Source organism: Oryctolagus cuniculus, chromosome 3, assembly GCF_964237555.1.
Source record: "Oryctolagus cuniculus chromosome 3, mOryCun1.1, whole genome shotgun sequence".
Lineage (NCBI taxonomy): Eukaryota > Metazoa > Chordata > Mammalia > Lagomorpha > Leporidae > Oryctolagus > Oryctolagus cuniculus.
In genome coordinates this window covers 164,307,106-164,327,668 of record NC_091434.1, presented here as the reverse complement: position 1 = coordinate 164,327,668, position 20,563 = coordinate 164,307,106, and the positions used below count along the sequence as shown (strand labels likewise).

The following is a 20,563-nucleotide window of genomic DNA, read 5'->3' as shown; positions in this document are numbered from 1 at the left end:
GCATAACCCCAAGAAGCTTTCCTACCCATTTTCTACAGGAGGGGGAATGCAGCTGTTACTCCAGATGCATCTGAAAAATGACACATTGAAGTTTTCCAAAAAACAGAACAGCCTCTAGTAGACCAGCGAAAATCATTGTGCAGGGCATCATCTCCAAATATACCAGACTGAAAATTTCACTGCGGCAGACAATGAAAAGGCTAAGCTAGGCCCGTATTGAGCGGATGAGAGTGAAAAATGGGAGAAAGACACAAGAAAGAAATCAGAAAGCTAAATGAGTAACAAAGTAATGAAATGCTAACAGCAACAACTCTGCTGTTTTACAGGTGCAAAAATGTTCCAGATATGGGCTGGCATTGTATACCTACTTCTTAGTATCTGGAACTTTTTCTAAAAAAGATGTATTTATTTATTTACTTATTTTGAAAGTCAAAGCTACATAGAGACAGACAGACAGACAGAGAGATCTTCCATCCACTGGTTCACCCCCGTGATGGCCACAATGGCCAGTGCTGGGCTGGAACAGTTAGTACAAAACCCACACCCATGTGGAATGTAGGTGCTGTAGGCGGGTGGCTTAACCCTCTGTGCCATAGCTCACGACCATCATGAAAATTTTAATCAATCAAAACTGTAGAGGTGTAGTTCTCACTGGAACATACATCATCATTAGAACCATTCTTTTTGGCTGGCACCGCGGCTCACTAGGCTAATCCTCCACCTAGCGGCGCCAGCACACCGGGTTCTAGTCGTGGTTGGGGCACTGGATTCTGTCCCGGTTGCCCCTCTTCCAGGCCAGCTCTCTGCTGTGGCCTGGGAAGGCAGTGGAGGATGGCCCAAGTGCTTGGGCTCTGTACCCCATGGGAGACCAGGAGAAGCACCTGGCTCCTGCCTTCGGATCAGCGCGGTGTGCCGGCCGCAGCGCGCTGGCCGCGGCGGCCATTGAAGGGTGAACCAACAGCAAAGGAAGACCTTTCTCTCTCACTGTCCACTCTGCCTGTCACACACACACAAAAAAAAAAAAAAAAAAAAAAAAAAAAAAACCACACCATTTTTTTTAAGATTTATTTATTTATTTGAAGGGCAGGGTTACAGAGAGGCAGAGGCAGAGATAGAGAGAGAAAGGTCTTCCATCCACTGGTTCACTCCCCAAATGACCGCAATGTTTGGAACTGGGTCAATCCGAAGCCAGGAGCCAGGAGCTTCTTCCAGGTCTCCTACAAGAGTCCAGGGGCCCATATACTTGAGCCATCTTCTACTGCGTTCCCAGGCCATAGCAGAGAGCTGGATTGGAAGAGGAGTGGCCAAGACTCAAACTGGTGCTCATATGGGATGCTGGCTCTGCAGGAAGTGGCTTTACCCTCTACTCCACAGAGCTGTCCCCAGAACCATTTATTGTGATAGTTTTTCCTTATTTTTGATACCTTAGAATTTAACCATTTGTAGTATATCTCTACACGGGGGGGGGGGGGGGGGGGGTTTGGGGGGGGGGTGGAATAAACAACAACAAAAAACCCTTAGCACAGACCCTGCAGGCAAACTGCCCGTTTCAGTGATCCTGGTTTACTGGAGCCTGGCCACGCCCACTTGCTTGCACACTGTGTATGGCTGCTTTGAAGTTACAAAGGCAGAGGTGAAGAGAAACCAGGGAGACCTCAGTGATCTAAAAGCTGGGAATGCTTGCTTGCTGGTCCTTTCTGGGAGACGTTTATTGACCCCTACTTCAGGGCACAGTTCTTTACTTTCCATGACATGCAACACCTGCAATTGCAGAGTCCAAGTCACAGGAATAATCACTACGTCAGTATTTAAAAAAAAAAAAAAAAAAATCTCTTTTCCAGTGATTTTGCCAAGCACGGGTGGATACTCTATCAGGAAAATCCATGTGTTCAAAATAACATAACTGAGGCGGTGCTCTGTAACATGACAGCTCCTGGGAAAATTAAATATAAGGTGACTTGCTCTCTCCAGAGCAATAATTCATTTTGTTCTTTTTGAGGCATAAACGAGCCTGGCATTTATTCAGGGTATTAACACACTGGCCACAGTGAACAGGCTGGCACCTCTCTTCCAAAAAACATGCACAACACTTCCATTAAGAGCAAGGAAAGCAACCAACACTGCCATCTCCGTTTTTAAGAGCAGCAGGAGGCAAAGAGGAGCTGCATGGAGTACTGGACTTGTTGTGCACTGGTACCTTGGAAAGCTCCTATATTTAGACTGCCTAGCACATAGTAAGCATTACGTGTGCTGGCCATCAGTGCTGGTGCTCATTTTCTTTATCGTTAACACTGGCCTCATCGAGTCAATCCTGCTGGACTCGGCTGCCTTATTGGTAAAAAGAGGCATTTGGACTAGATTACCTTAACAATGTCATCCTACTGTAAAATTCTAAGACTTTATTAGAAGAAAAAATAGTTCCAAGCACAGGAAATGGCCAAACAGATGAAGCCTGCAGTCCAGAGACCCATCTCCTGGGCAGGGCTGTCAGTGCAGATTCTGGCTTCAGATCCAACTGTCCCACACACAGGTCACCCTGAGCTGATAAAGACATCATGGTCACCTCTTTCGCAGCCTGGGAGAGCACCCACCCAACCGCAGAGCTCTCAATCATCTGTGCCTTTGCAGAGGCAAGATTCATGGCTCCGGCACCAGTCCAGTGTAATCCAATATGCATGAAATCAAAGTTTCCATCATTTCCAGTGGTCAAAGGCCAGTGAGTGTTAAATCCCAGAATACCAGGATTAATGAAGGCATCATTAAAAACCTAGCATTAAATCACTTCTGTAGCCAATGCTGAGAGTGATGTCCGTAATACATTACAAGGCTGATTAAAAAGAAACAAGTTCCAATTTAGAAATGAATTACCTGATTTTTTTTTAAAGCTGGTTGGATGGCTATCACAGCAATTTTGTTATTACAAGGGAAAGAGAAAGTTGGTGAGTGGAAAATGATCATCCCAAAAATCACAGGACTTAGAATTTCAAAATGAACGAACTTTCTAGAGATACATTAAGGAAAAGAGACTTTTATTAGTTCATATTGTACTTCTTTGTGCTTTTGTGTTTGTTTTTGGGGCTGGGGGACTAGTAACGTTTGATGAATAATTACTGCCTGATTACAATTCAACAATCCCTGCATGCAGCACACCCTAGGAAAATTGAACACACTCTTAAGTGCACATATATGACGCTACCATGAAAGAAGCATACTCGGGGGGTGGGGTGAATGGCATTGTGTGCTTACGTTTATCAACTGCCAGCTATCTCTAACTCCCAGTGAAACACTATTTCATTGCTAGACAAAAATCAGATAAAGCAAATAAACAAAAAACTTACCCAATGAAGCTATACTTCACTGTTGCCTAAGTTTCTGGACGTGAAAATGACAACCTCCAGAGATTTCTATCCTGGCTACTGTTTCAGTACCATCGTGGGATGGTACTCTTTAGAAAAACAGATGATACCAAATAAACGCTCAAGCTGAGAAAATCCCTTTACGAACCATGCCTTCAACACACAAATTCCAACAGGTCAGGGCAAGGAACAGAGAACAGTCCCAGGTCAAAGGATCCAAGCCCAAAGGGGAAAACTTGTTCTCAACTCAGTCCTCTCCATTCCACCAACTCATCACGAGAACGAGATTTCCATCTCATCTTGAAAAGACACCTCTGTCACCAAGTGACACAATTCTTACACTCTTGTATATTGCAGAACCACAAATGATACTTAAAATATTTAACATTATGGCACTGGTTACCCTCTTACACCTGTGTATACCAGCTCAATAAAAACCTCTCTACAAATTGAAAGGTGTGAAAGTAAACACCCAGGGCTATAAATGGGATTATATCAAGAAGGGCATCAATAAAAAACAGTAAATCACTCCAGGATATTAGTCTGGATTAAAGGCTGCCAAATAATTATGCTTCAGTCATCGAAACATTAATCTACTCCCTAAAACAGAACATAACAAACTCTAGGACTTTGTGGATATTTAACTATTCGCTTAAGTCTTTCAAAAAATCTACAACTGGCATTTATTTATTGGGCTTATTAAATGGATAAAATCTACTTGTATTTTTTTTGTCCCCCCAAAGTATCTATTACTTGGAGATAGTTTTTGTTAGTTAGCAACAATAGTGAAAACAAGAGATTAACACCTTATATTGTCTATGAGTTCATGTTTAGGAGAAATTTTTAAATAATACAGCAGTTGTTTATCAGACCAAATTTACTAATTTGGTAGTCATTTAAAAGGAAACTTACAGGCCCAAATTCACACCTCTATTCCATTATCTCCACCCCCCAACCCCCTGCTCTCTCAGGCAAGTCATTTAATGAAGGTCACGGCCGCAGTTTATGGCAATAAGGACAGAGTCAACTGTCAGAGATAATAGTCCACTGTTCGAGTACTGTCTGATTGCATTAACAGAGGGCAAGCACCTGCGGTAGACTTCGGTAAATCCAGTCTTCCAAGTAAATCTACTTAACATTATAGTCCAAAATCAAGAGAAGGAGAACTTCCACAGGGGAAAACTATGTGGCTTCATTGCTACTATTTCTCTCACCCCCAAACACCCACTAGTGAAAGCCCCCTCAGTTAGGATCCTGAGGTTTAAAGGAATTTCAGATTACTAGGAAGAGATACATTAATAAATCATCATACAAGCAGTACTGCTCATGACAGTTTCAAAAAGGTCAGAAAACTGACTTAGGAAAAGACAGTAAATGATCTGCCAAGGTCGGACTTCAAGCTGGAGGCAGAGCCAGAAATAACCATCAGCCCCCTTGGCTCCTACATAGCTCTGCCATCGTGGACATTCTCTGAATACAGTTGGTAGGGGAAGAATTAGTAGAGCTGTAAAAGGTTTCGTCTGAGGACTGCAAGTGATCTGCAAAAGTAATATACTTCAATACTAGTTATATATTTTATTCAGCCTTTCACCTACATCTATACTGCAGACTTAACCTGAAAGTAGAATGCTTGAGAACCTCCTGTTACCTCTGGACTTTATTTCTCCGTGGTTGTCAATATTGGCTTCATGTTTGAATCACTCCTCAAAAACAACTATCCCATGTCCAACGACCACTAATGAAACAAAAGCCTCTACATGTGAAGATCAAAATGCCCATGAGGGGCCGGTGCTGTGGTATAGCAGGTTAGGCCACCACCTGCAGTGCCGGCATCCCATATGGGTGCCAGTTCAAGACTCAGCTGCTCACTTCCGATCTAGCTCTCTGCTGTGGCCTGGAAAAGCAGCAGAAGATGGCCCAAGTCCTTGGGCTCCTACACCCAAACGGGAGACCTGGAAGAAGCTCCTGGCTCCTGGCTTTGGATTGGCACAGCTCCAGCCGTTGCAGCCAATTGGGGAGTGAGCCACTGGATGGAAGACCTCTCTCTCTGCCTCTCCTCTTTGTGTGTAACTCTGACTTTCCCAATAGTTAATTTTGGCTTTGACTGTCTGTGCCTCCCGGGTCTTTTCCAGAAACTCTTTGCCTGTGCCAATATCTTGAAGGGTTTCTCCAATGCCTCAAATTGAGAAGTTTCTGTACTGCAAAAGAAACAGTCAGGAGAGTGAAGAGACAACCGACAGAATGGGAAAAAATATTTGCAAACTATGCAACAGATAAAGGGTTAATAACCAGAATCTACAAGGAGATCAAGAAACTCCACAAAAACAAAACCAACAACCCAATTAGGAGATGGGCCAAGGACCTCAATAGACATTTTTCAAAAGAGGAAATCCAAATGGCCAACAGGCACATGAAAAAATGTTCAAGGTCATTAGCAATCAGGGAAATGCAAATCAAAACCACATTGAGGTTCCACCTCACCCCGGTTAGAATGGCTCACATTCAGAAATCCACCAACAACAGATGCTGGCGAGGATGTGGGGAAAAAGGGACACTAACCCACTGTTGGTGGGAATGCAAGCTGGTCAAGCCACTATGGAAGTCAGTCTGGAGATCCCTCAGGAACCTGAAGATAACCCTACCGTTCGACCCAGCCATCCCACTCCTTGGAATTTACCCAAAGGAATTTAAATTGGCAAACAAAAAAGCAGTCTGCAGCCTAATGTTTATTGCAGCACAATTCACAATAGCTAAGACCTGGAACCAACCTAAATGCCCATCAACGGTAGACTGGATAAAGAAATTATGGGATATGTACTCCTTAGAATACTATACCGCAGTAAGAAACAACGAAATCCAGTCATTTGCAACAAAATGGAGGAATCTGGAACACATCATGCTGAGTGAAATAAGCCAGTCCCAAAGGGACAAATACCATATGTTCTCCCTGATTGGTGACAACTGACTGAACACCAAAAAGGAAACCTGTTGAAGTGGAATGGACACTATGGGAAACGGTGACTTGATCAGCATAGCCCTGACTGTTAATGAACAACTTAATACATTATCCCTCTTAGTAGTTTCTTTGTCTGTTCTACTTAATATGACTGGTTTAATTCTGTAATTAATTCACAGTTATTCTTAAGTGTTGAAATTTAACTGAAATGTGATCCCTGTTAAACATAAGAGTGGGAATAAGAGAGGGAAGAGATGTATAATTTGGGACATGCTCAAGCTGACTTGCCCCAAATGGTAGAGTTAGAAACATACCAGGGTACTCCAATTTAATCCCATCAAGGTGGCATGTACCAATGCCATCTCACTAGTCCAAGTGATCAATTTCAGTTCACAGTTGATCATAATGAAAGGACTAAGAGTCAAAGGGAGCACATAAGCAAGTCTAGTACCTGCTAACACTAACCGATAGAATAAATAAAGGGGAGAGTGATCCAACATGGGAAGTGAGATACTCAGCAGACTCATAGAATGGCAGATGTCCTAAATAGCACTCTGGCCTCAGAATAAGCCCTAAAGGCATTCGGATCTGGCTGAAAAGCCCATGAGAGTATTTCAGGCATGGAAAGCCAAGACACTCTGGCAAAAGATCTCTGTGAGTGAGATCTCAGTGGAAAGAACAGGTCTTCAAAGAAGGAGGTACCTTTCTCTGAAGGGAGGAGAGAACCTCCACTTTGACTATGACCTTGTCTAAACAAGATAAGAATTGGAGAACTCAGAGGGCTTCCATAGCCTTGGAAACTCATGACTGGAGCATAGGGAGATTACTGAGGCCATAGACAGGAGTGTCAATTGGTAAAGTCAACAACAGGAGTCACTGTGCACTTACTCCTCATGTAGGATCTCTGTCCTTAATGTGCTGTGCATTGAAATTTAATGCTATAACAAGTACTCAAACAGTATATTTCACTTTGTGTTTCTATGGGGGTGCAAACTGTTGAAATCTTTACTTAATGCATACTAAACTGATCCTCTGTAAAAAAAGAAAAGAAACTATCAACTCCCAACTTGACTCTCACTGGGATTAAACATGACAATAGGTCTGATCTGATTTCATCATCATTAAAAAAAAATCATCTATTATTTTTCACTTTATGTTTCTGTGTGGGAGCAAACTGTTGAAATCCTTACTTAATGTATACTAAGCTGATCTTCTGTATATTAAGATAATCGAAAATGAATCTTGATGTGAATGGAAGGGGAGAGGGAGTGGGAAAGGGGAGGGTTGTGGGTGGGAGGGACGGTATGGGGGGGAAGCCATTGTAATCCATTATTCGTACTTTGGAAACTTATATTCATTAAATTAAAAAAAAAAAAAACTCTGACTTTCAAATAAATAAATAAATCTTAAAAAAAAAAAAAAAAAGTGCCCATAAGAGACTACCAAATTTAGTGAAAAACTGCCTGGACAGAATACCTCAACTAATATAATCTCCTTCTCACTATATCAAGGGCAAAGAATGACCAACCATGACCTATGGCTCCCAGAATCATAAATGTGAAAAATCACATGACCTTCCCAAAGCACTAGGACCGAGGAATTGTGGGCAGAAACAGATCAAATTCTGTCACTGTTTCACAACAGCAAGTTCATTTCCATTGGTTCAACTTTGGCAGTCAAGTGATTCGTTATGGTAGCCATGAGAGAGAAGACTCCTCATGTTTGTCCCTTCTACATACTGTGCTGCACTGCCCAGGCAGCTGTGGTGACAAGAGGACCCTCCAAAATGTAGACATCACTTGGGGGTGGGGGGTGGAGGAGGGTGGCTCGTTGCCTATTTGAGGAAGTGGGACAAATAAACTAACTTGTGGCTATTATGACAAAACCAGTTTATTATTAGCCTGACATTAAACACCACTTAAAAACCAAACAAAACCACCCGCCCACACTAACACATACCCCAAGACAGAAATTACACAATGGCATCTGGAATGATCTGCTGCAATACTGAGAGTGGAGCCAGTCAAACCAAAGAAGCCTAGTAAAGGCCCAAGTTGGGCAGGGCAACCACAGACATGCATTTTCTGCACCCTCTAGCGCTTTAAGGTCAATGCCAACACATAGAAACGAAGCATTATTTGGAGGGAAAAACGCACAAGAATGGTCTAGGCTACACAAGGCTGTCAATGGTGCTTAGAAAAATAACAAATGCCTACTAACCAGAAGAATAAACCTACCAAGAACAAGCATTCTAGGTAAAATGAAAGAAAATCATTCTTGCACAGGCTATTTCTTAGGGCAGAAACTCAAGGAAAGTTTTGTCTTGTATGGGTCAAAAATGGGCCCCATAAGAGGATTTCTACTACCTACCCCTCTATGGGCTATGGCTCACAACCCATGCAATTCCCAACACAGGAGCAGAGAAAATTAGCAACTAGACAAACCCAAAGTCAGCACTGGTTAGGTCTAGGATGTGGCAGCTACTTGAGATTTCCATTTCATAAACACAGCACAGAAACTCTGCAGGCAAAAGTTCTAGAAATAAAACAAGGCAAAAATGTTGAAAAAAAAAAAAAAAAAAAACCTGCCAACATTTCGCCCAACAATGAGAAACCAGGATATTTCCATACTTAACGATTCACAGTCAAGCTGTTTGAAACTAATGAGACCAGCTGAAGGTTAAGAGCTTTAAAATTTCCTTTCTGTCTTCCCTTTTGGTGAAGGAGGAGTTCTTGGGTTCCTTGCATTGAAATACAATGAGCCTTTACAGTGACGCTGTGGTCAACCTGCACTCAATAGTCTGGTACTTCCATAGCTGTAGACTCTTAAATGCTCACCAAAGAATACAAACATTTCAGGGAAAAGTTTCTGAATAAGAAATGCATTGCACAGTTGCTTCTTGGACTACAGTAATTTTGGAGGTCAATGTTGAGATGATTTTTTTTTTAAAGAACGATCAGCTCTTCTTGTAGTGAATTGATAAGTGATGGTTTACAAATCCCAATTTTAACACAACGGATACTCCCACTGAAACAACAGTCTGCTGACCCAGTTTATTCGCAAGCAGATATAGCAAGAAGCCAAAGGGCTTCATGTAAAACCTACACTAGAAATCCATTAGCTGACAGATGCCAAGGTCTGTAATGAAGCTCATGGGCTTCAACATCTCCAGCCTGTAGCATACAAATTCATCTGTAAGGCACCCAGATATGATAATCCCTCCAAGTTCCAATTTTTCTTTGATTGTAAACACATTTTCACTGATGGCACAATGGTCTCACGGCAGTGAGGGTCATTTCAAAAGCTCCCTAAACGATTCCGTGCAGGTAGCCTCTCCATAAAAGGATCAAGAAACATAATCCCCACTACCTTGGTAGTTCCCTGCCTTCTCACTATGACAAGTACACAGGAACAAGTAGAAAGGTAGCTTACTTACAGGCTAGAGCAGGAATACCCAGGGAGGTAGCTGGATAGCTCTCCTATTGGCATTCAATAGGAAGAAATGTTATGCCTACTAAATGGTAAATGTATGCTAGGCTTCTGGAAACATTCACAAGCACTCATGAATAATCCATTAATTCTATCTTTATGCAAATACTTACCAATACAGATCATACACAATCAATATTATGTGGAAAACAGATATAATTTAGCCATCATAACAACTGAAAAAATGAAAGAAGAAATAAATCCAAACCAAACTGCCTTCCAATGGAACAAGAAGACAGACTAGTACAAAATCTGAATCATAATCTATGGAACATTTAATTAATTTTTTCAATTAAACATGACTCGACTCCCACATGCTGAATTCCACCTTTGAGCAATGTGTAAAGGGAGCAGCACTGAAGGTGGATGAGCTTGGCCACAGGGAGTCTGAAGGATACTAACAGCGTAGGATATGAGAATCCTCAGGAAACAACACTATAAATGGAAAAACCTTAAATAGAGAAAGAGAAATGGCCTCAGAGGTAGGAGAGGAACGGCAGGAGACTCTTGATCTGAAATTAAAGTCCATGTTGACCGGCTCTACAGAGCTGCTCAAATACTAGGTCTGAAATACTAGATTGTCCTGGCCCAGGCAGTATGCTAACACATTAGTCTTAGATTTCAAACACTAGGCCAAGAGGTCAAGGTTTTTCTGATGCTTGGCACTATAGTGGAATACCCTCAAAACAGTAACTATCATGTCAGCAGGATGAAACAATGTGTAATTTCTTCCTACTTTTTAAACTTTTTGAAAATCTTACTAAAATTTATATTGTTTTTAAAAAGATTACTCGGAATGAATTGGAGCAAATCCTTTAAGCAGCAAAACTACTGTGATAGGAAAAAAATCTATAAAAGCTCCATTCCTGTTTCCTTTAACACTTTTTACTGTGAACACTGAAAATCCAAAGAGAGAGGGCTGAGAAATGGCATATAAAAGGCTTAAAAGTTTGCTTAGTAGTAACCATGTCAAATGTCCCCACTCCTTTTCATATCAATGCAGTGTCCAAAGAAAGGAAGAAGCTTCTGGAAGGTTAGAATGACAGACTGAGAGCTTGTGTCCAGATGCCATCCTCTACAAGGTATCCCCTGAAAAAAGAGAGAAGACAGAAAAGGAAAAGAATACAGCTCTAATTGTGCTTGGGGGGTGGGGAGGAAACCATATCAGAAGTTTGTACAATTTCTTAAAGGCAGGAAACAGATATAATCTCATTTGTGGAGAAAATGGTACACAAACATGATGAAGTAGGAGTGCTCCAAGGGCCTTTATCAACAAAGCATCTCAATAAGCAGGCACTGGGGACATCAACTGAGCAATTAATTAGGAACCACAGTCAGAGAGCGGGGCTGGCCAGCCAGTTTCACCCCATCCTTCTGAGGACTACAGAGGAGGAGGGAGCCTTGGCAAGGACCCAAGAAATACAGGTGTGTCTCATAACACACACTTTACACATAGTCTTGAGCAACTCAGGCTCCACAGAACATCACAGAAAATCCTTAACAAAATGGACTGTAGAAAAAATAGGGTTACAGGCAGACCACAGCATGGGATGCTGTAGCCTGAGGACTAGACAAAACTACCCAAATAAAAATACAGGCACAGGTAAATCTCCGTGCTTTAAAGCCTAGGGATCTCATGCCACCCCCTCCTCCTAGGTGACATGCCGGAGGGATTTCCTCCCAAGAGACAACTGTCATTAAAACACAAAATCTGATGAAGGGTTAAGCCTTACACATTAATTCATTGGACCAGTCTTCAAAGCTCTTCCATCTGTACTTGTAGCTTGCGATATCAGAGCACAAGCACAAAGTTTAATGAAGCTGCTACACAACTTTCATGAAGAAGCTACTGCTGCAAATTTCTCAACTTCATATTTTCAGACTCTTTCTTCCCTAGGCCTTTGCATACTGATAAAGCTTATCACGTACTGAAGGCCACTGTTTTTAAATCAACAAGACTTCAACTTTATATCAACGCCATCTCCCATATCATCAATCTCATAGGTGATGATTCATTTCAAAGCAACACTGTGTTACAGCAGAGCACATAGTAAGTGATGTAACTTATGAAGAAAGTCAGATGGCTCTTGTGGCTTGAAAGAAAAGCTAAGGCAGGGCAGTTGAGGTACCTTATGCAAAGCTAAGCAGAGCCCAACCTCTATCACAAACCCATGATAAACACCGGAACCCCTGTCATGACCATGTCAATGGGGTCTTCAATCTCCTCACTTCCTCTATGCTCGAGGCCCAAACACATCCAGCCCCTCTTCAAGGCAGCCTGTGTGTGAGAGAAGCTGACGTTTGCTCCTCTCAACACAGCACTGGCCTGGAGAAAGCTCAAACCTACTTCATCTGTTAACTACCTGGTCTTTTTTCATCGATACAGCTTTGATGAAAGATCACAAAGTATGAAAGAGAATGAACAGGTTGGTACCGCGGCTCACTTGGCTAATCCTCTGCCTGCGGTGCTGCCACCCTGGGGTTCTAGTCCCGGTTGGGGTGCCGGATTCTGTCCTGGTTGCTCCTCTTCCAGTCCAGCTCTCTGCTGTGGCCTGGGAAGGCAGTGGAGGATGGTCCAAGTGCTTGGGCCCTGCACCCACATGGGAGACCAGGAGGAAGCACCTGGCTCCTGGCTTCAGATGGGCACAGTGGGCCGGCTGTAGCAGCCAATTGGGGGGATGAACCAACGGAAAAAGGAAGACCTTTCTCTCTGTCTCTCTAACTCTGCCTGTCACAAAAAAAAAAAAAAAAAAAAAAAAAAAAGAGAGAGAGAGAGAGAGAGAGAGAGAGAATGAACAAGATAAACTGAACATTTAATCATGGTAGGGACTGTAAGTCAGACCATGAGAGAGGGTATTATTTTAAATAATGTTATCAGAGATATTAAAGGAAATATTATGCTCATAAATTTAGAAAGGATGCTATGAAAATAGAACAATTAAAGACAAAAATAGACACTAAAATAAAGTACAAAATGAAATGGGTTAGAGTAAAAAAATCTACAAAGTTTATGAGCAGGGAAATCATTGCAGTTTTGGAATTACCCATAAGTTCATGATAATTCACAGTACTTTTTATGTACCAAGCACCTTATAAATACTTGACAAGTAAACTAATGAGTAGATGAATGAGATGAATGAATATACAACAGTGGAAATTAATGAAAACATATAAAGTGGAAGATCACATAGAATACATCTCCTTGAATGTGGAGCAAAATGCAAAGGAAGTTTGAAAAACAGAGAAATCTAACAGAGGCAAGAAACAAATACTAGTAGAATTTCAGGAAGAAGAGGAAAAACAAAGGCCAAAAAAAAAAAAAAAAAAAAAAAAAACCAGAAAAAAAAAATCCAAGAAAAAAGGTAAAAAACGTGACTTGAGGATTTGAGCATTAAAATTTAGAAAGCTCACTGACTGTGCAGCAGGAAAAACACAAACCTAGGGGCTGGCAATGTGGCATAGTGGCAACTGCAGCACCAGCATCCCATATGGATGCCAATTTGAGACTCAGCTACTCCACTTTCAATCCAGTTACCTGCTAATACCCCTGAGAAAGCAGCAAAGAATGGTCCATGCACCCATGTGGGAAACCCAAAAGAACCTGGCTCCTGGCTTTTAATTGGCCCAGCTCTGGCCATTGCAGCCATATGCAGAGTGAACCAATGGATGGAAGACCTATCTCTATCTCTACCTCTCTGTCTCTGTCTCTCTCTAACTCTGCCTTCAAAAACAAAAATCGTAAAAATAAAGAAAAAGACAAACCTAAAAAATTGTTTTATAGAATTTCATAAAATAAAAGATAAACAGAAAACTGCAACAGCCTGAAAAGCCAGGAAAAAAAAGTAACACTTAACAGAAAGGGAAATTGAATTTCTCAAAAGCATTGATGAAACAATAGAAGACAATGACTTCAAGTTCCCAAAGGAAAAAAAAATAATCTTCAACTAGAATTTTATATTGAAACTAAGAATCAAGAATACAGACAAAATTAAGACTTTTCAGACATGCAGGAATTCAAAAAGCTTATCACCCACACATGAAAAATCAAGGTTCTTCATAAAATTAAAACAAAAACAAAAACAAAACCCTTCACACACACACAAATGTCTTGGGATATGTAGCAGCTACACATGAAGAAGTACAAGAAGGAAAGGAAAAGAGAGTGAAAATTAACATTTCAGAGGGATTTAGCAACGTCAGATTGTTTTGCTTTGCACAGATCTTAATCACACAACCACACTTGGTCCAATGTCACATTATTGTATCATGTCTAATTTTATCACAAACAAAGGGGTTAAATTATTAACATCAACTATGGACAAAGTAGTAAATGTTATAATCTTGATAACAGAATAAAAAATAGTTTTAAAAGGATAGAAGATTAGAGGCCAGTGTTGGGGTACAGTGGATGAATCCACTGCCTGCAATGCTGGCATCCCATGAGTGCCAGTTGGAGTCCTGGCTGCTCCACTTCTGATCCAGCTCTCTGTTAATGCACCTGGGAAAGCAGCAGCAGATGGTGCCAAGTACTTGGGCCCCTGCCAATGAAACAGGAGACCTGGATGAAGCTCTTGGCACCTGGTTTCAGCTTGGCTCAGCCCTGGCCATTACAGGTACTTGGGGAGTTAACCCTCTCGCTGTCTCTGTAACTCTGCCTTTCAAGTAAATAAATAAATAAATCTTAAAACATAAAATAAGTAAGAGGAGAGAGGATAAAGGAAAAGTCTGAGTGATATAATTTCCTCGTCCTTTACAGTGGGAAACACATAACCCTTACGCCACTCAGAAACAGATTAATTGAAGATTACAAAGGTAACTAAGTGGTAAAAGAGCAAAAAGAAAGTTAGGGGTTCCAGAGAGGAAGTTATAGCACAAATATAAAAAAAGAATTCATTTTTCACACTAGGAAGTAAATAACGATGAAAAAAATTTAAATTTAGCGCTAATTCATAAAGAAGATAACCACCCCGCCACCCCCAAAAAAACCCCAACACCCACAAAGTAATCAGATGTGAGCATCCATGCATCCAGCAGGCAGAAAGGAGAGGAAGCAGTCGTTGAGGCTCCTGTGAGCACCTGTGATCTTACTGGAGCCACAGTAATTTCTGTGGGATTCACAGAGCTACCCTGACACCGAATGACCCAAGAACTAGCTATCCCCGAGGAGGAAAAGGAAGACCACTTCAGTAAGCAGTCCTCTGAGAATTTTACTTACTCCATGTTACTGACTCGTCTAAAATAAAATCACAGGAGGAATTATCTTGCATTCCTGTTTTAAACCTGTTTCTAAGAGGTATGGTCTCTAAAAACGTCTGGCAAAACTCAAGTAGAAAACAATTTTATGTGCTGATAAAATAAAGTTGCTTGTGAGTTCAGGTTCAAAATCTGCATAAATACGGTAAGGAAGCCAGTGAAAACCCAGACATAGCCAGGATCTCAGCATCAGTAAGTCCACAGAGGGAACAGTAGCCTCTCTGAGCTTCCACACACAGAACTGGGTGTAGCTTTGTGTTCTACTACATTCCTGTACCTGGCACAAATCTACTGCTTCTTAGGAGACTATACTAGAAGCAACAACCTGTCCCTCACCGACTTACTCTGTGAACCCAGTGACCTGAGAATGGACAGCATTTCTACTCTCTCCAACGGGGACTTTTGGACAAGCTTGTCGGCCTCTCAACATTCGAGGATATTTCTGCCCTTCAGATGAACTCTCTGATTTGGAGAAAGGCCTTGTTCTCTCCACGGTCTCTACGGTATGCTCTAGGAAACTGACAATGGGGAATGTTCTGGGGATCTGCCCAGATAAACATACAAGCCCTCCCCACCACCCCACCATGCCTGGTACTCTACTCAACTGAGGACTATAAAAAGAAAAGTGAAAGAACAAGCTGAAAGAAAAGATTCTGCTGATTTGCAGGTTTCAAGGATGCCACTATGAAAAGCAAGCTTGAATGGCCAGAGATGATGGCAAGGAAGTAATGGGAAAACCAAGAGTTTTTAAGAATGTCAGATCGGCAGCATGAAGTTTCCATAGATAGACAGCCACAAAATATTTGAAGAACAGAAACAGCTTTGTTTGCAACTCAGCAGTTTTCGTCAGCAGTGAGAGGCAAGGCACTAGAGAGGAAGAACAAGTATATGTGAGGCTTAAACCCAATTCTATCTGGAGATCTCCCATTCTACAATGGGAACAAATTCTCTTCTAACACTTTTTGCTGAGATTGTGTGGTGAGTTAGCAGATTATGCGGTTAGACAAACTGGAATTCAAAGTAATTGGGAAGTCCAGCCTGGGAAAGGTCACTGCAGAAAAATCTCAACTCTTCCAGAAAGCCCTGGCAAGAATGAGAGAATGAGATTTTAATCATTGCAGCTAATTACATAGAAGACTAAATCACAGGAAGAGTTATTTAAGTGTCTTAAATACAATAAAAAGTAATTAACAGGAAGCGCCATCTTGACAGCTTCATGTCACAAACGAGGCCTAAAAGGATCAGCTAATTCCCAACCCGGGAGCCAGAGATGAGGAACAACTCGAAGTTTGATCTTTTTATTTTTTATTTAAACTGTTTTGATTAGCAGATTACAACTCTTGCCAACTTCTCAGTGAAGTTAATCAAGACAAAATTTCCAATCTATTAGAGGAATGATGAACTCTGTTTCTACTGATTTCTCAGAAGGCAGGAGGGGAAGCTGAAGCCTGGCCAGGGTCCTGAGACTCGATCCCCTCCCAACCGCCCAGAGGAGAAATGGAAGGATTACAGTAAGCTGCACTGAGGATCCAGACATTTCCACACTTTGCATGTGAAACACATCTGAGAAATGTGGTCTGAAATAACCCTTTAAGAGACATTATCTCATCTGCTGCTTTCTTCAGAGAAGCTCTGCTGATGGCCAGAGAGGCCTGGAACTTCTCAGTAACAGGAGAGACGCTGGATGCTGAGAAGACATAAACGCAGGTTTGCAAGCCCAGATTATAACAGACTTAAGTTAGACTTGATCTTGTCTTAATTCCACAACGTTGCTTCAAGTCTGCACACACCCACCTTCCAGACAGGCAACACACACAACAAAAGATCTAACTAACCCTTCCCTGAACAGCCACCGGCATCCCATGGTCTCAGCACAGTCTATTCACAGATGTCACTGGGAGGGGCTGAGGGTCACCCTATCACACCTGCGCACTTCTCTCCTAACCAGTTAGGCCTCAAGTCTAGTTTATGCTAGTAGTACTTGTTCTTCTAATTACATACTACATCACAAACAGTACAAATCATTGAAATGTGAGCAACAAAGTACAAGTATTTATGAAAACACTTGCATTCTTAATAACAAAAAATAGCTATAAAGTGGCCACAAAATACATATGAGTGGGATAAGTATAACAGATTGGGGGGTATAAGGCTCTATTAATAATAAAGTGTTTAAGGCCACATTCCAAACAAAAAGTTATATTCTCTAAGACATCAAATATGTGATCTATATGGCCCACATATGACAAACTTGAAAAGATACACATATTTTTTTCAATGCTTAAGTTGAAAATGGAACATCTGAGGCATGTCTTTGAAAATTCACTTTGCTGCCAGTCAGACAGCTTTAAGTATACATCAGTTCTCAATATAGATGGGATATCTCAACTTTTCTACAATATTATTTGGGGATTTTTTGAAAAGTATACAAGATTCAGAAAAGAAAAAGGCAAGAAAAAGCAAAATCAAGATGAAGGAAAATAAACAGAAGCTATTAGTAGGGTCAGAATGCAAAAGGACTGTCAGCTCCACTTGCCAAAGGTGGCCTGTCCTAGGCAGTGAGCTTTTAATTGTAATAGAAAAGAAGAAAACAATCAGCTACAAGCTTGATAGCATTGCTTAGAAAACACAAACCTGCAGCCATCCCAGGTAATGAGACATCCAAGTACTCCTTGTTATGCTTCATAAAGGGCCACATAAAAATACAGTCAACCAATCAACGAAAAATTCATTGCACTCCTACCATATGCTGGATACCGGCCTACATAAAGAATAAAAGAGACAAAATCCCCAATCTACAAGAAAAGCTTCGATAATATCAGTACGTTGCTTACATCTCATTTGATTACAACCTCACAGGTGAACCACAAAGTCTGTTTGAGTAGAAACAAATTTGTGATGAAACTCATAGTTCTCTCAAAGTATCTGCCAGGTTGGTCTAATCCAAGGAAATACTTCTAAACTCCTAAATACTTCAAAATTCTACATAAGCTATTTGGTTAAACACATAAAAATAAGCTACAAGCAACACTGTTGAAACCAATAGGTTTTATACTGTGGAGCATGAAAACAGAAGTGTCTTGATGTCACCTGAATTTATTTTTAAAATATGGCTCAGCATTAAGTAAATAAGACAAACTCACTGCAAGGCAGTGTTAAATACATGTTGTGGAGACTACCTGCCAAAAATGAGGATATTTTCAGCAGGGATCGGGGGTAAGAGCAACACCTATGGAGATGACTCCTTGTTTATGACAGTAAAAATGTTGAGATGGGGAACACTAATGACCCAGCTCTCCACAGCAGGGAAGCACACAGCCAGCTCCCTAAGAGATGATGGCAAGTTAGTAATAAGTGATTATTTTAGGCTGCACAGATAGAAAACTTGACCAAAATATGTCCTAGTTTTTGCATTTCAGAAACATGGTCTGATTTGTCAAGATCCCACTCCTAACAAAACCTGATGTCTGTGACGGTGTGAAGGTGATGACATCATACGCCTATATTTAGCCTCTCCTGGCTCAGATGAAACCACCCATTGTTGTGTGAACATTAACAACATTAATAATTATAGGAACGGCAACAGAGGCTAAAATAGGCATTTCTAAATGTGAAAGCAAGAATGAGGAGAAAGAAGCTCCCAGTTGAGAGGTATGATTCTGAACGCTAAACAGCTACAAGGTCCTGATTCCTTTCTGAGGCGTGTGGTAGCTTAGATGCATTTCTCCTAATGGGTTTCATTGTACTTTCAATAGACCATCCTTGTTTTGATGAGAAACCTATTCTTTTTTACTCTTGCACTATGCCCCATTTAAAGAAAAGAAAAACAACGGTTTGGTAACAAACAGCATTTATGGCTGTTAAACAGAGAAGGAAACAATTACCATGCTGGTATATTTCATGCAAAGTAAGAATTGCAGCTAGGGACTGACTGATTGTTTTAATATTTATTGTGGAAGCAAGGCCCAGCAGGCTTCTTCCTTCTCCTGTAAGATATCTCTGTTTATCACCCAAGACTACCAAGAGAACTTGGAACACAAGCGGGATACAGCCAGCACAATAGAAAAGGAAGACTCCATCATCTCCTGATTACATAGCACTAGGCAAAGAAAATGTCCAATTAGCCTCCTCTTCTTGATTTCCTCTTCTTTTTTCTCATGGGTTGGAGTGTGAGGGAGGGGTGTGTGTGTGTGTGTTGGGGATCTACAATTGAACTTGAAAACAATATGCAGAGACTCTTTTAACTAATTTTGCATAGTACCTAAGGCGTGCTTGGTTCTCAATAAATGGCATTATTAATAGTAATAATGTGTACTTCACGCTGCCAAGCTCACAGAGGGCAATAAATCTTAAATAACAACAATAATGAAAGTATATGATTAGCTAATGAGTGATTATTAAGTACTTTCCAGATCTAAAGTGCTACACAGGCACATGATTATGACCCACTGGGTTAAGTGCAAGAGAAAACAAAGCAGAAGGAAAGGAAGTAGAGACGTGAATGAGCAGAGAACTCAGATACTTGAGGCGACAGCTAAGACTCTGCCACCCAAGACACTCACATCCCTCCAATGGTGACAGTGGCACAGGTGCGCTCTGAAAAGGCAGGTATGGTCTCTGTGGCAGGGCTGGCTGGTCTAATGTAGTCCACTGTCACGTTGACCTGGAAATAAAGAATCATGGGAGTTAGGGCTGGCAGTTTGCAACACAGGATACAAGCAGTCACATACGTCTGCAAAATCATTCGGGAATTACTATCTTGAAAAGCATCAGCTGGGTAACAAACTGGAAAAAGATTTTTGGGAAAGACAAATCTGGTAAAAAACTAATATCCAAAATACACAAAGAACTCAACAATAAGAAGTAAATAACCTAGTTGAAAAATGCAAAAGAATCACCAAAAAAAAAATTACATACTTCTGGATCAAGGAATATTGCTCCTTGGAATTTACCTGAAAGAGTTGAGAACTCATGCCACACAAAAGCATGCACATGGATGTCTACAGCAGTTTTCTGCACATCTGTCAAACCTTGGACACAAGCATATTTTCAGTGGAATATTTTCAGTGATAGAAAGAACTCAGCTATCAAACCACAACAGAGGATCCTTTGGTGCATAGCACTCAGGGAAAGAAGCTAATATGAAAAGGCCACATACTGTATGATTACAATTATTTGGTGTTCTGGAAAGGCAAAACTATAAAAATAAAAAAAGCTTGAGGTTAGGAGGGAGGGATGAATTGGCAAAGCATATAGGATTTTTAGGGTGATGAAACTATGCTGTATACTATAATGGAGGGCGGATGCCATTGTAAATTTGTCAAAACCCACAGAAGGTAAACTACCAAGCGTGAATCCTAGGGACTTTGCATTATAATGATTGTCAATGTAGGTTTATCAGTTGTAACTAACAGACCACTCTGGTGTGGGATCTTGTGCATGTATGGGTTCCCAAGGGAAACTGGCAATCTCCATACTTGCTGCTCAATTTTGCTGTTAGTCTAAAATG

General features: G+C 41.1%; 1 protein-coding gene across 1 annotated transcript in view; it reads right to left on the bottom strand.

Annotated features, from left to right (window-relative positions):
• Nucleotides 1-20,563, bottom strand: part of SND1 (staphylococcal nuclease and tudor domain containing 1) — a 410,316-nt gene that overhangs the window by 201,735 nt on the left and 188,018 nt on the right. The window contains exon 12 of the mRNA XM_002712078.5: nucleotides 19,617-19,717. Within this exon, the coding sequence (XP_002712124.1) occupies nucleotides 19,617-19,717 (101 nt within the window). The remainder of the gene's footprint in view (nucleotides 1-19,616; nucleotides 19,718-20,563) is intronic.